General features: G+C 33.7%; 4 protein-coding genes across 5 annotated transcripts; all 4 read right to left on the reverse strand.

Annotated features, from left to right (window-relative positions):
* Positions 1-424: 424 nt before the first annotated feature.
* On the reverse strand, positions 425-3,854 carry LOC123201230 (mitochondrial import inner membrane translocase subunit TIM10). The gene is made up of 6 exons (XM_044616659.1): positions 3,727-3,854; positions 3,590-3,634; positions 3,285-3,337; positions 2,815-2,853; positions 2,602-2,671; positions 425-668 (listed from the first exon to the last, which is right to left on the reverse strand). The coding sequence occupies exons 2-6, from the start codon at positions 3,626-3,628 to the stop codon at positions 615-617; spliced, it is 255 nt and encodes an 84-aa protein (XP_044472594.1). The 5' UTR covers positions 3,629-3,634; positions 3,727-3,854; the 3' UTR covers positions 425-614.
* A 720-nt stretch (positions 3,855-4,574) lies between these two features.
* LOC123209644 lies at positions 4,575-6,710 on the reverse strand. The gene is made up of 2 exons (XM_044627770.1): positions 6,273-6,710; positions 4,575-5,040 (listed from the first exon to the last, which is right to left on the reverse strand). Exons 1-2 carry the CDS (start codon positions 6,569-6,571, stop codon positions 4,818-4,820), a joined length of 522 nt encoding a protein of 173 aa, XP_044483705.1. The 5' UTR covers positions 6,572-6,710; the 3' UTR covers positions 4,575-4,817.
* Positions 6,711-9,257: 2,547 nt separating this feature from the next.
* On the reverse strand, positions 9,258-11,054 carry LOC123206262. The gene is made up of 3 exons (XM_044623427.1): positions 10,063-11,054; positions 9,650-9,979; positions 9,258-9,570 (listed from the first exon to the last, which is right to left on the reverse strand). The coding sequence occupies exons 1-3, from the start codon at positions 10,112-10,114 to the stop codon at positions 9,410-9,412; spliced, it is 543 nt and encodes a 180-aa protein (XP_044479362.1). The 5' UTR covers positions 10,115-11,054; the 3' UTR covers positions 9,258-9,409.
* Positions 11,055-11,472: 418 nt separating this feature from the next.
* LOC123206272 lies at positions 11,473-13,430 on the reverse strand. Of its 2 annotated transcripts, none has more exons than XM_044623440.1 (3): positions 13,058-13,430; positions 12,748-12,790; positions 11,473-11,745 (listed from the first exon to the last, which is right to left on the reverse strand). In XM_044623440.1, exons 1-3 carry the CDS (start codon positions 13,313-13,315, stop codon positions 11,609-11,611), a joined length of 438 nt encoding a protein of 145 aa, XP_044479375.1. In that variant the 5' UTR covers positions 13,316-13,430; the 3' UTR covers positions 11,473-11,608. The 2 variants fall into 2 exon arrangements, with proteins under 2 accessions (XP_044479375.1, XP_044479370.1); XM_044623435.1 differs by having other exon boundaries at positions 11,473-11,760; positions 13,058-13,424.
* Positions 13,431-13,483: the final 53 nt, after the last annotated feature.

A 13,483-nucleotide genomic window follows, 5' to 3' on the forward strand; every position in this document is an offset into this window, starting at 1 on the left:
ACTTATAGGGTAAAACAGTTATTAGATTTACCATTATAACCTTAATTTTTTCACATGATTAGAGGTGTCAAATGGGTTGAGTATGAAAAAGTCTGATACGATGAAGTTCTTAGGCCTAAACAAGTCTAACCTATTACTGTTTATATCATTATAATAAAAAATTAATTATATAATAATTATAATATAAAAATATATTTTTAATAAAAATTAATAGCTGGTTTTATAAATTTTGTGGATCAGCCCAATTTAAGGGTCTGTTACTGTATGAATCTTAGGATAGACCGACACCTTTACACATGAATCTCGGTTCAAATATCCTAACTCAAATTGAAACCTAATAATTAAATTTTAGTCCAAATATTGTAATACCTTTTATTATACGCATCTCTTTTCACACAAATAAAAAATTCGTAGAGGCCAAAGATTTATTTTCAGTCCAAAAGAAACTTTATTCATTTCAAATACCAAAATCTTTATCAGATTGCTTAAGTTAACAGCCAATATAAATTCTTACAAACAATGTAACGACCTACAAATCAAGATCAACGATAACAATATCATTACTCAAGCGCTGGCTTCTTATGCTTCGAATTAAAAACAAATAGCCAAAGATTTTACATTGGAGGCCGACCACCAGCACTCAGCAGCTGCCCAATCATACTATTAACCTGGAAAAAGAGCAAAACAGAATTTAATTATATAATGATGAACCAACTGCCTGCAACCTCTCTACTCACAAATTCATGATAATAAAAATAAAAATTAATAATATTAGTTAAGATAATAATTAATCAAAATGATATTTAATTAGATTATATAGATTAAAATGATATTTATAAGATAATAATTAATATTTGAATTTAAAGATTAGAATAACAAGATTATGATATTAAAAGAATAAAAATGGTAGTAAAAATATTGTAGAAGGCTTTAGAGAACCTCTAACTTATTGAGAGACTACTGTCTTGGAGAATTGACATCTCTTGTTGCCAAGATTGTGGGGAGTGTCGTCTCTTGTTGCCTATATTAGTTATTGCTCATATTGAGTGTTTGAGTTGTTTTGTGTAGGTTACTATCATGACGCAAGTGGTTACGTTGATATTGTAGTATTTGCTTAAGACTAATAGGGAGCAAACATACATCCAATCTATGTGGCGTTAAGGTTACAAAATGTGGTGATATATTATGACCGTAGCATAAGACTTAGATCACACATAAGAAAAGATAAGCTCTTCGTTTGAGCTTTGTATGACTTTGACTTTTCAATTTCAACAACTACTTTTGACGTGTGTTTTTCTCAAATAATTACATTGGTATCAAAGCAGTGTAATCTGGTCAAGAATTGAGAAAGGATGAAGACTAAAGTTGATGTGGAGAAAATTATGGAGATAGTGATGGAGAAGTTGGAAGCCATTGAATCCAGGTTGGATAATCTGGCTTACGGATTTAAGGCAATGAAAAGGTGCCTAAAGGAGTCGAAGAAGTTGTTTCTACGAAGTTGTTACTACAATCACCATTGTTGTTGTTTGAGGAAGTTGTAAAAAGAGATGTGACTGAGTAGGAGACGATGGGATCAAGGCTAGATAAGGAGTTCTTTGGTGCATTTTCAATGATGGAGGATGCCAAATTTAACAAGAAAAACAAGAAAAGGGTCACAAGGTTGGGATATGAGATATCTACAAATGAGCTTAGGGCTAACAACATCAAAACGAAATTTTTGGCGATGACAAACAATACAAGGTTGACCTTTTTGACTAGGGAAAAATGGGTGGAATTATTCAAATTGGATAGGAAGAAAGGAAAAAATGAAAAAATTACAGGTCAAATCATCAACAGGGGTATGCACAAAAACAAAATAAAACGATTAAGGACTTTCCAATTTTCCCACAAACAATTAAACACCAACACCGACAACATTTAAAAAAAAAAAACGATTAGAGAAAACAAAAACTATTTTATTAATACAGGGGATTTAAAGTGGATAAACTGATGATTTAAGAAGCTATGATCTCCCAATACGACAATTTAAGGTGCCAATGACCTCCCACATTAACCTAAAGGCTGCCTAAAATTCATATTTCCTCTTTTTTCCCTCACTGGTGCTGCCCCTTTAATCCTTCTCATATCCTAAAATCATATCATAATTCAATTCCATAATTTCAATTATTATTACCCTAATTCTACCATTCAAGTATTATCCTAACATTTAAAAACTAATTCAAATATCAATTATTATCCTATTAATTATTGAATTTAAATATCAATTAAATGATAATAATTGATATTTGAAGTTGGATTAGAATAATAAGTTTGGAATATTGGATGAATAAAAAAAGGGTGAGCAATTGAGGGAAAAAGGTAAATGGAAAAATATTGTATAAGCTTTGGATTGAGAGGCTGTGGAAGGAGTTGGCACCTCTGATTGAGAGTGCGTAAGAGGAATTAGTCTACACTGGATCTGAGTGTAGAACCAGATAATTTAGATCTTAATGGCGGATCCATTACAATAATTGTATATTTTCTTGTAAGCTAAATACTCTTAGTATCACATCATCCAATTTATATTTCTGAATTCTAGATCTATGAGTGTTCCAAGGTTACCTGCCAATACTTTGAAACACAGCGATCAATGCAAGTATTTTCACCCATATTTAGCTCGGACTCCTTGTACCTAATAACAGAAAGACTTCCTGGTGAAACCATTCCCTTAAACAAAAAAGATATCACAAGTAATGTAAAGAGAATTCATCAACTTACAGATAAAAAGGAGAAACAGATCAACTGAACAAAAATGGCAAATAAAAATTCCCCTACCTTTTGTCAACGCACTTATTGAAACATGTCTGAGCAAGCCTGAAACAAAAGAACAAAATGGACTTAGGTAAACTTACTATGCATACTAATTAAAACCATTCATCACAAAATGAATAGTCAATTTTGACTTCTCAACAGAAGTGCACAGCATAGAATGGTAAGGTATAATCTCCCTAAATGAATGAAATCAACAAATGATTAAAACGATACCTAAGGTGAATCTGTCCAATACACAATTGAGTAACAAACATACAAGGAGTAAAACAGAGACCAACAAACAATTACTGAGGCAGAGTTTGGCCTGATGAAATCAGCCCAAAGTAAGAACCATATCTCCAAATCCCCATTGTTTAAATTTCATTTAACAGAGCACGACAGATCTGATTTACAATTTTTCTGAAGGACAAAATTTGCATACAAGGCATCAAACCAGCACCATCTCATCAACATAATGTGTAGTAATCACCTACCTGTTGAACAATTCTACTCTATACTCCATTTCAGTTTCTGCCATACCAAAGGCCTGCATAATTAACCAAAAAAAAAAAAAAATCTATAAACAATACAAAACACCAATTTTAAATCAAAATTCACAAACTTTCAAAAGGTTTAAGTTACAATTTCTCATCTAAAGTACATAATTTCTAAAAAAAACGGAACCCATTAGATTTACAAAGATTTCAAATTTAACCCATTTCCCAAAACAACTTAAGTTCCTTTTCGTTCCTTCACAATCAACAAACAAAGAAGAATAAATTAAGATAAAAGAACCCACCTGTTCTTTATCTATACCCACCGGACTGTTAGCAGCCATTGAACTCTGAACACAAAAAAAAAAAAGCACTCAATTAAGAAAAAAATAAAAAGAACTCTATCAATCAAAGATGAGAAGACACTTAAAAGAGAACTTACCTACGAGAGATTAGTTACTAAATTTAGTTTAGGAAATCAGGAAACCCTAACTTCTAAAATTTACATATATAAGAGATAGAGAATATGGCATAGGGTTTTAGGGGAGAGCCTACAAATAAAGAACAACCAATAAGGAGATACCACCTTGCAGTTCTCTTGGGATTAAACTGTAATTTAAGACTGGTGGGTCGTGCATTTGTTCAAGTAGAAATTTTGAAATCAGAATCACATTAAAATTACGTCAAATAATAATATATAATTAATTATTATTTTATTTTTAATTTAAAATTATTTAATTTTATATATATATATATATATATATATATATATATATATATATATATATATACGTAATACTACTTTTATAAGAAAGTTGGAGATTCCGGTTGTATGGTTTAGTTGGGGTTGCGCCAAATTCAGGTTAGACAATCTAATCCATCATCTTCCTCCTCCTTTCTTACACTAAAAGCACACATTTGGTGTTAAGCTTTGTATTTTATTTGGTAAAATAAATTCTTGGTGTTTAGTTTTGAGGTTAATTGCTGAGAAGACAGTTATACTGTATGGCTCTATTTTACATGCTTCTTTGGGTAAAAAATTTAGGTAGTGCTGCTCAGATTTCGTTTTTATTAAGCTGGATGAAGTCAAAATTTCATTGCATAGTGCCAAACTATTAACGGATAAGTTAGTCAGGTAAAGATTTATTTATTTATATCAGGAGAAAGTTCGTATTACGAAATAACCTTTTCGTTTTACCATTCAAACTAACCCTTGGGGTCTATGCTTTTACTGCTTTCATCTTGTTTGCTAACATGTTGCTTTATTCACCAGTCCATTGACTGTCATCATTGAATTTGGCATAAGAAAGAATTTGTCATCTTTTTTCCCGGCAAGTGATTCCCTCTCATGAGCAAGATTCATATAACATGAAATTCATGATCACATAAGCTTCTCACCACTGCGTTATAGCATGCAGCATAGAGCGAGAGAAGATGAGGATGGGTTGAAATATAAACACCATTACATGGGAGAGTTAAATCTTATCCGTCAGAAAGAGAGCAAAATGCTTACAGTTTTTTCACTCTTAACATTCATGATAACACTTTGAAGTGGAAGAGCCAAGATAGGACAAAGGCAAACACCATGCAGGCGAGTAAAAAGTTCAATACGCGGTGACCCTGCCACAAGTTTCGAGTTTCCATTAAGATCATAGGTGCTGCTGAAGCTAATGAGGCTGCAGCAGCTACATCATTTGACTGATTTATTTGCTCACCACCAACATTGACTGCAGTGGAGCCACAAATCTCACAGATCCTGAAATGAATAAGGAAAATTTAGGAAGCAATAAAGAGGCAGATGACATAAGAATATAAATCACAATGAACTGGTGTAGAAACTGTAACCACATGCAGCAAAAATAAGACTACAATGAGGTTAGAAATTCAAGAATGCATCCTTCTGTACTTCCAACTCCATTTAGCATCTGTTCAAACAGCAAGACCACCACATTGCTTTCTTCTCACTTGCAAGATAAGCGTCAATCAATCTCCATTTCCCTTGAAACCCCATATGTGCAAAGACTTGTTTAAAACAAGTCCAGGCAACATAAATTTTATTGTTGTATCTAACAAGGAAGTGGAGCGACAAATGTGCATTGATGCTCATACTAAAATTAAAAACAACAAATTGATCTTCATACATAATACAAAATCAGAACTTTCATTTTCTGAAGATCCCATCGCTGCATCTCTACTATGATAGTTTTGTTTCTTTTTCCAATTGATACAGTCATCTCTGTAAACAATTCAATCCTGAAGATGATTTATATTACCATTTTGAAACTGTAGTGAGATGATATTTTCTCTAGAAAAATAAAGATGGATCATTAACTTAATGGGTTAGACTGAAAAGACTATTCAAGTTTTGCAATCACAGCTTATAAACAGAGAGGAAAAGGTAAAGTTATGGAAGAGTTTGAATCCAAGAGTTGTCAGCACAAATATCAAAGGGAGGACTCGCTTACTGATACTATTCACCCAGCTATGCTTTCCCCCTTCACCCCAATATCAAATTATCATTTGTCTATATAGCTGGTACTAATTTGCACACCAAAGCGAAATTGGAGGGACCTAGAAGTCTCCTATACTTTGAGCATCTTACCGAATGTAAGTGAATAATCACATTAACAGAGAGTACCAGAACAATGTTAAAGAAGCGCCTGTTACATATTCATAATTCCACAAATAAACCAACCAACGCCAGATTCCATCTCAGACCCTTTGCACTATCAGCTAATAATTGTTATCCAAACAGACAAAATCTAGTGTAGAAGAAACAGTTCTATGACAGAAAACATAGCACAATTATTTAAAACCACTCAGTGGATATCCCTAATGGTCAACAACTACCCAAAATCTAGCAAAAGATTGAACATTTAGTTCTCAGAACTCATGGCCATACACAAATGATCAGTATCCATCTTAGAAAAACCAAAAAATATAGCATAAAAAATCACATAAAACATTAAAGTTAGTCTTTTGACTCACATGTTACCCTTGATCTTAAACCAAGTCTCAGCACATTGTCTGTGAGCAGAACCCAGATCACCTTTACAAGAACAGCCTAACTCAATGGGAGGCCTTAACTCTTGAGAACTACCATCAAAACCCAAATGGCAAATCCTACAATCTCTCACTGACTTATCATCTAAATGCAGCTTCACGAACAAAAACCCGCTCTCCAGGTCCACTTCAGACGGAGAATCCGAGTTCAAGTGTTCCCCAATCTCGCCGGAAAATTTTCTGGAGACTGACAGTGCAGCAGGGCAAGCCTCGGAAGTAGACATTCTGTGAAGTGAAGAAGAAAAATCAAGCAGTTGCGACAAAGAACATAAGCATGCTAGTCTTTATTTTGTTTATATTGAAACTTGAAAGGCCCTTTTCTCTCCTTCTTGGTGCCAAAAAAATACTGTGACGGTCTCTCTCTATATATACGTACGTATGTATCAGTGTCAGGCCTTTGCAGTGTTGGTAAAAGAGAAACGCAGGGGACAGACATGGCACAAAAGCTTTGCTGGTGAGGAACATAATAAGTGAATTGTTGGCTGTTGTGGGGCTAATAACTAAAATTAAAGAGATAAATATCAGTTAATTTGTAATAGTTTCGTGATGTTAAGTTCATATTCAAGAGCGTTTATTTGTGGCGTCACATCAAAAAGATCATGCTAAAAAATGTTAATTGTGTTAACTTAAAAGTAAACTAAATATTGAAGAGTTGCAGACATCCCTTCTGAGACCTCTGAGGTGGGTACCAGCTCTTTATCAGAAGTACTTTTCCCTGTTCAAAAACAGTTTCCCATGTTGATTAATCTAGCTATATAATATAGAGCCTCCTGAACTTTAATAATTATAATAAATAATTATTTAATTGGTGTTTATCTGCATTTTAAGTTCGACTTTGAGCAGGCAACAAATATTGCAGAGGCAATGGTGTAAGTATAACGCCATCAATCATGAAGTTCATCTTTACAACAACATATCAGAGGGTTAAATTACATTAAATAGCCCAAACAAGAGGGTATGAATTGGAAACTCTTAATATATCATTAAAAAAAAAAGACTTTCTAGTTATTTGATCTTTTGATAAACAGGAAAGAGTAACTTGATGTAAGCTATTCTTTTGCCAAAGAGGTCATATGTTCTTGTTCTTCTTCCTTGTACCTCTAGAGCTCGCGGTAGTTTCTTGATCCAAGGCCTTTGCTGCTTGGCATAACTCTTAATTTCGCAGGTTGTGCTAAAAATGAGGGGTCTAGGTCAAGCTGCAGGCTAGCCTGACCCCTCTATTATGTCTACTAAGTAATGGTAAATAGTCATACAAAGCATATGTGCAATCATTCGTGACATATAAGATAAGATGTTATGAACGCCTATGCAAGAATAGTGTATGACTATTTATGTACGTGTAAGACTAAATTACCCGAATAGTAATGTGCGATCATAAATGTGAGGTTAGTGAAAGTTCATGATATAAGCATAAATAATCATTCAAAAACACATATAATCGTGCATGATGATAAGAGCTTAAATGATCGTGAGAGAAGAATATATGTCTGCTCATAAAGGTCAAACAATTGTATCTCAATTAAGTTTGAATGAATATTTATGAAAAATATTTATCTGTTTGTAAGAGTAATTTGCCAATAATTAGGAATGTATAGAATACTCAGTAATACTAAATTATGTAAAAAATGTATACATATGAGTTAAGGCATGAAAAAGACATGAGATATAATGTGAAAGGGATATGTGAGCCTAAAGTTACATGATTAAGAGGCTTGAGTGTATGCACATATTTTCATGAAAACATATACCAACATAGTTTTTCATGAGACCATATTCCTTCACATGTTTTGGTGTAGAGCAATGTTTTGGAACCAATTCTGTAGTATACACATGGGATTAGAAATCTGCAGTACATGTGTGGGATTTGATCTTGTAGATGTGGACTTAAAATATCTATGATACATGTGGGGGACATATATTGTAATTTACAAATTTTTGAAACACTTATGAAAAGATGTTTTCTAATGACAACGATATTTTTATTGATATATTTTCATAAGAATTGTGACAAGAGAATGCTTGTGAGATTCTCCTTGCTATCCACTATCTTGATGATTAAATACAATCTAAAGTATGAGAGAGAGTAACAAAGACAAAATAAAATTTTAATATGATTTAATTTATTGTTTAAGAGTTTATATCTACGGTTACATTATTAAAAACTTTGGAAATTGTTCTCATAATGTATGAATAATATTTACAAGACAAATATCTTGGAATGATTTGATTTTGAAGGAATATCTTGTAAAGATAGTTGTATGAATCTGTCTAAAGTTTTTTTAACATATTTTAAGGTAATTCTTATACAATCCTTTATGCTAGATAATAATGATTCCCTTTCTCCTTTCCTTTAGGTAATAATTTGTATTTATAGAATGAAAAAAATATGTAACCATTCAAATTTAAATTTAAAAAAAATAATTTCATATATGACATTAGGTATAAGATAATTATCTTACGTGATATTTTGTTGCCTCTAGGTAAGAGAAACATATCGGCATGTCGAGTTATAGATCACTATTCTTGTAGTTGGTTACATCTTGGATGTCGTTTTGCGAGTTTAGTTAAAAAAGAATTTTTTTTTTTTGTATGACAATATCTGATATGGGATTATTACCCTTGTACTACTCCTAAACGTAGGGAATGCTAAAATGGATAATACAATTTATATGCTTAGTCAAGGTAAGTTGCTACTTCTTTTAAGGCAATGAATATAGATTTACTGGTTGAAAATCCAAAATCCCAACTCGCGGTTTCAGTCTTAAAGCCAAAGGGAGGATTAGTTAGTTTCCTTGGCTACAGTATATGGATGAAAAGTTTCTTCCAATTGCCATTTTAATAGGCTCCATTAAAGAGCAGCAAATGAAACAATCAGTAATTGATGTTTTAGCATTTTGACCATAACAAAGCTTAGAATAATGTGCTGATATATAAATTTCAAAGCGACTATTACATTTGATATGGTGGTGACCGAGCACTCCTTATAACATATAAGTTTAACTTAAAACAGACACCTAATGGATAAATTAAAGCAGTTATGTGGAACAAGCTGTGGAATTTCATCAAGCTGGAATAGGAGCAAGTGCAGGAGAGATGTCTAATTCAGCTGAAATGGGACCTGGGGCAGAAACAGGACCTGCAACTGCACCAGAGCTCTGAATTTGAAACATGCCACGCCTTGGATTTGCTCGCTGTGCCTCACACAGAGTAGGCAAATGCACTCCTTTACACGACTAAATTCAGTACACAAAAATTGCATACAAAATATGGGTTGAAAAGAGTGAAGGAAGAGAAAAGATTACCTTCTCCGAGGGCTAGGTTGAAGTAAAGGTCAACAATATTGGGGCAAGCTTGATAGCATTGTGGGGAGCAAAGCTTGGCAGTGAAGTGAGGCTGAAGAAGAGAGTCTGATGAAATGCCAATAGATTTCCTTTCAACTCCACATGCGCTAATGCATATATCAGTTTCAATGAAATCATGAATGACAGCAACAGACACATCAGATGTCTTGCATTGATATGCCACTGTTCCATCACTAGTTGCATAGTTCTTCTCTAATAAGCATCGCTTGCCAGAATTTGACACCGAAAATGAGCAGAGCTCACTTGGCAACTTCTCACATATAATCTCACCTGCAGATATAGTTCAGGTTAACATAAAGAATGGATAATATTGTTCATATTAGAACTTAAATTAAAAGAAGAAATGGATCTACCAAGTGCTCCTTGAAGGAAGAATGAGAAAGCAATAAAAAGGATGAGAGCCATTTGCTTTGAGTTAAAGAAGAGTGGCAGTTACTGTCTATGTAGGAATTGAATAGCAAGGAGCAAGCGTGATAGAATTTATAGAGGGGAGAGTAGAAAAGAGATGGATTTGGTGAAGACAGTTGGGGTCAGAGTAAAAAGAGGAATCTAAACAACATAGCTTGCAGGGTAAATTGGAGGATGCAATGTCCTCAACTGGGACTGCAGATGGGGTTAGCTTTTGGCCTGTACGAGTCTTAAAGATTGCGGAACGTTGTTGGCAGCTACGACCATGGAATTTTATATTTCACCATGTTTGAAGTTTGACGGTAAATTTCTCCAATCCAGAATGGTGATTTGGTTTGACATGCCTGCTTGCTGCTGAATCTTTTTGTTTGTCAAAACGCACAGTATTTCTTAGTGTTTTTAATTTGACATTATAACCCAAACTGCCATTTAATTTGGGTAAACATATGCTATTAGTGGATTACAAGGCATCATAATCATGATGATCAATGAAAAATGAAATCAAGGTAAAAAAATTAATGTCAAATCTAAAAAATCGAAATAAAATAATCTGGAAACTGAAATCAAGGTAAAAGAAAATATCAAAAATTAAAAACATAATAATAAAAAATAGAAAAACAAAAACAAAAACAAAAAAGTTCCGAAATTAAAAAAAATCCGAAACTGAAAAAATTGTCTGTTAAACATAATTAACCCATCAATTGGACTGGATTTAATTTGTTCAAATTTGAGCTCGAACAATCTCAGATTTAAATCCAAACTTGACCACTTAAAAACTATATATTTTGTCTGGCCTCGTTTGATGCTCAAATTCTATTTGACCCAAATTTGATTTTTCAAACTAAACAATTTGACGCCAAGCCCTGCCCAATTGACAGACCCCAGATGCGATCTGACCCAATGCTATATTGGTTCAAGAAGGGTCTACTGCTGTGTGTACTGGTCTAAATTGGTTTCGGCTGAGGCTATGCTGACCAACTTTAAAGAGGTGCAACCAGAAAAATGTACACTCCCAGCCATTAATGGTCAAACCAATACCTTAAATCGATGCAAGTGGAAAGGGCAATAAAATAGGCACCCAAAAGCAACCACACCATCAAGTCTGGCGTTACTATTTAATTGCACCTAATCAGCACCATAAAAATGTACTGTCCCTCTAAGGGAAGAATATAAAAATAACACACAATTATCAGCTAGATTACTTAAAATGTTGTGGCTTCTGAACTGAAACACCCCAAAGAGAATTAAAAAAAAAAAAAATTCTGTTGCTGGATATTACTATGACTACAAATGTTCATTCACCTTAACCTACTATGTCTAGTCTCTTGGCAAAGGCATGCTACATGGAAGCATCATTTAAGTCCAAAAATGGTTTGATTGAAGTGCACTACCATGTTTAAAGGATGGAGTGCAACACGAAAACATAGAACACAAGAAAGGACAACAGAGTATGATGGTCAGCCAAGCAATATAAAAATTTAAGAATTTTGATTATGCTGCTTGATCCTCAGCTGTTGGGGCATTATCTGTTGGCATTGTTAACTTTGGTGTGTCTGCAGCTGATTTTGTCAAGCTTGGAATGTATCTCCAACAACGTTTGTGAACTCCACTTATTTTCTTGGGAGCATCTGCAATAGGCAAGCCTGTAATAAACAACAATAACATGAACCTTTATTTTAGAGGAAATATCCTCAATAGATAATGAAACTACAGAGGAAACCTCAATCTGTCAAAATATGGCAACATGCTTGTGAAGAACCTTTCACACAAAAGCTGAACTCCGATTCCATATGCTACCTCAATTCAAGCCCCTATATCTAATTTCACCAATAATATTTACGCTTTCCTAAAAAGAATCAAGTAAGAGGAAGTCATAGAATTCCACACTCTCCCACATCTGCTTCAGTGCCTCCCACCATAGCCTACACTGTTTTATACCCTGAACTGAAAAGAATCATCACCAACTTTTATTCAAAATAAGAAGTTGTAGCTGCTAGTGGGGTCACTCCAAGTTCTCTATTTTTAACTTCAAAACATTTTGCTTTTTCATTTCTTAATCTCTCACTACAAAACCACAACTCCTCACCCTGGTTGAGTTCATGTAACTTTCATTCATTTTTTTAACAACCATTGAGCAAATTGCTCAATGCAATATTATAAAACAATTCAATGTTTCCTAAGTCACCAATAAATCATTTGTCATCCCACAGCAGTTTCAGCCCACAAGTTGAAAGTAAAGAAAGGCAAAACAAATAAAACTTATACAAGCGAATTCATCCCACAAGTTTAAAGTCCAAATACAACAGAAAAGAATAAACTATGATAGAAATTAAACACATTACATTAAAAAAGATTAGGCTTTTTTGTTCCCATGGAAATCTATAAGAGATTTCCAAGCTAAGCATTCAAGAATTTCTCAGATGATAATGAAAGTCCCTATTAAACTTCTATTATAGCATTCAAAATTAATCAATCACATAGTAACACATCATCATTACCCAAATTGATTTTTATTATAAGTACAAATAATTTTATTGATTTCAAAATCACCAAACTCAAATCAAGCAAAGTTAAACTGAAGATACCCATAAAAATTTAAGATAAATATATAAATAATGAAAAAAACTCACCATCTTTATGAGCAATTCCCCAAGCTTTTCCATGCCTACCGTCCTGAAACAAAACCCAACAACATCAGGAGAAAGTTATATCACTTAAATGCTAATCCTAGTAACCTTACCGGAGTCTTAAGGATTAACACTTAACTCTAAAACCCAAGGTAGTAAAACAAAAACGTAGTAACATGGTAATAAAGACATACATAATGAGATTATTTTCTATTGGTTTGTTCTTTAGAAATAGCATTAATAAAAATAACAATGAAAAAAAAAGCAACATGAACGAAGGAAACACTCATAAATAAATGAGGAAAAGAGATACCTTGTAAAGATTGATCTTTGTGATCTCGTAATAAACACTCTCCCAATGGGTTTTTGCCATGTGGTAACCGATTCCCCAGTTGGGCAAAAACTGAGCCACCTCGAACAGGTTCTTCTTCTTTTTTCGCTTTGGTTTTTTGGAAGCCGAAGTCGAAGCCGGAGAAGCTGAAGTACTGAAGCTTTGGACGAGGCTGAAGGAGAGTCTCAAGAGACCTATGCATTGATTAGGTGCAACTCTTGTTGCGAGACAAGTCGCCATCTTTGGTTTGCTTTTACTTCTCTCCAAGGGTGCTTTGATTATGAAGCGGCGGCTTTGTTAATCTGTGAAGGTTTATGCTTCAACTTCTAAACAGGCAAAATTTACAGGAAGACCCTTGAGTTTTAAAACGCAAAATTGGACAGTTTTTTACAAAATTACCCTTAAGGG

This window comes from Mangifera indica, chromosome 2 (genome assembly GCF_011075055.1).
Source record: "Mangifera indica cultivar Alphonso chromosome 2, CATAS_Mindica_2.1, whole genome shotgun sequence".
NCBI lineage: Eukaryota > Viridiplantae > Streptophyta > Magnoliopsida > Sapindales > Anacardiaceae > Mangifera > Mangifera indica.

What these genes read in the sequence shown, in the direction of transcription:
- LOC123201230 (XM_044616659.1), bottom strand. Translation starts at nt 3,628, where the DNA reads ATGGCTGCTAACAGTCCGGTGGGTATAGATAAAGAACAG. An exon ending in TGGGTATAGATAAAGAACAG is followed by an intron (nt 3,338 to 3,589) that starts GTGGGTTCTTTT and finishes TTAATTATGCAG; the next exon opens with GCCTTTGGTATGGCAGAAAC. An exon ending in AATAAGTGCGTTGACAAAAG is followed by an intron (nt 2,672 to 2,814) that starts GTAGGGGAATTT and finishes TTCTGTTATTAG; the next exon opens with GTACAAGGAGTCCGAGCTAA.
- LOC123209644 (XM_044627770.1), bottom strand. Translation starts at nt 6,571, where the DNA reads ATGTCTACTTCCGAGGCTTGCCCTGCTGCACTGTCAGTCTCCAGAAAA. An exon ending in TTTAAGATCAAGGGTAACAT is followed by an intron (nt 5,041 to 6,272) that starts GTGAGTCAAAAG and finishes TATTCATTTCAG; the next exon opens with GATCTGTGAGATTTGTGGCT.
- LOC123206272 (XM_044623435.1), bottom strand. Translation starts at nt 13,315, where the DNA reads ATGGCGACTTGTCTCGCAACAAGAGTTGCACCTAATCAATGCATAGGT. An exon ending in CAAAGATCAATCTTTACAAG is followed by an intron (nt 12,791 to 13,057) that starts GTATCTCTTTTC and finishes GTTTTGTTTCAG; the next exon opens with GACGGTAGGCATGGAAAAGC. An exon ending in GGGAATTGCTCATAAAGATG is followed by an intron (nt 11,761 to 12,747) that starts GTGAGTTTTTTT and finishes TGTTTATTACAG; the next exon opens with GCTTGCCTATTGCAGATGCT.
- LOC123206262 (XM_044623427.1), bottom strand. Translation starts at nt 10,114, where the DNA reads ATGGCTCTCATCCTTTTTATTGCTTTCTCATTCTTCCTTCAAGGAGCA. An exon ending in CTTCCTTCAAGGAGCACTTG is followed by an intron (nt 9,980 to 10,062) that starts GTAGATCCATTT and finishes CTATATCTGCAG; the next exon opens with GTGAGATTATATGTGAGAAG. An exon ending in CAACCTAGCCCTCGGAGAAG is followed by an intron (nt 9,571 to 9,649) that starts GTAATCTTTTCT and finishes AGTCGTGTAAAG; the next exon opens with GAGTGCATTTGCCTACTCTG.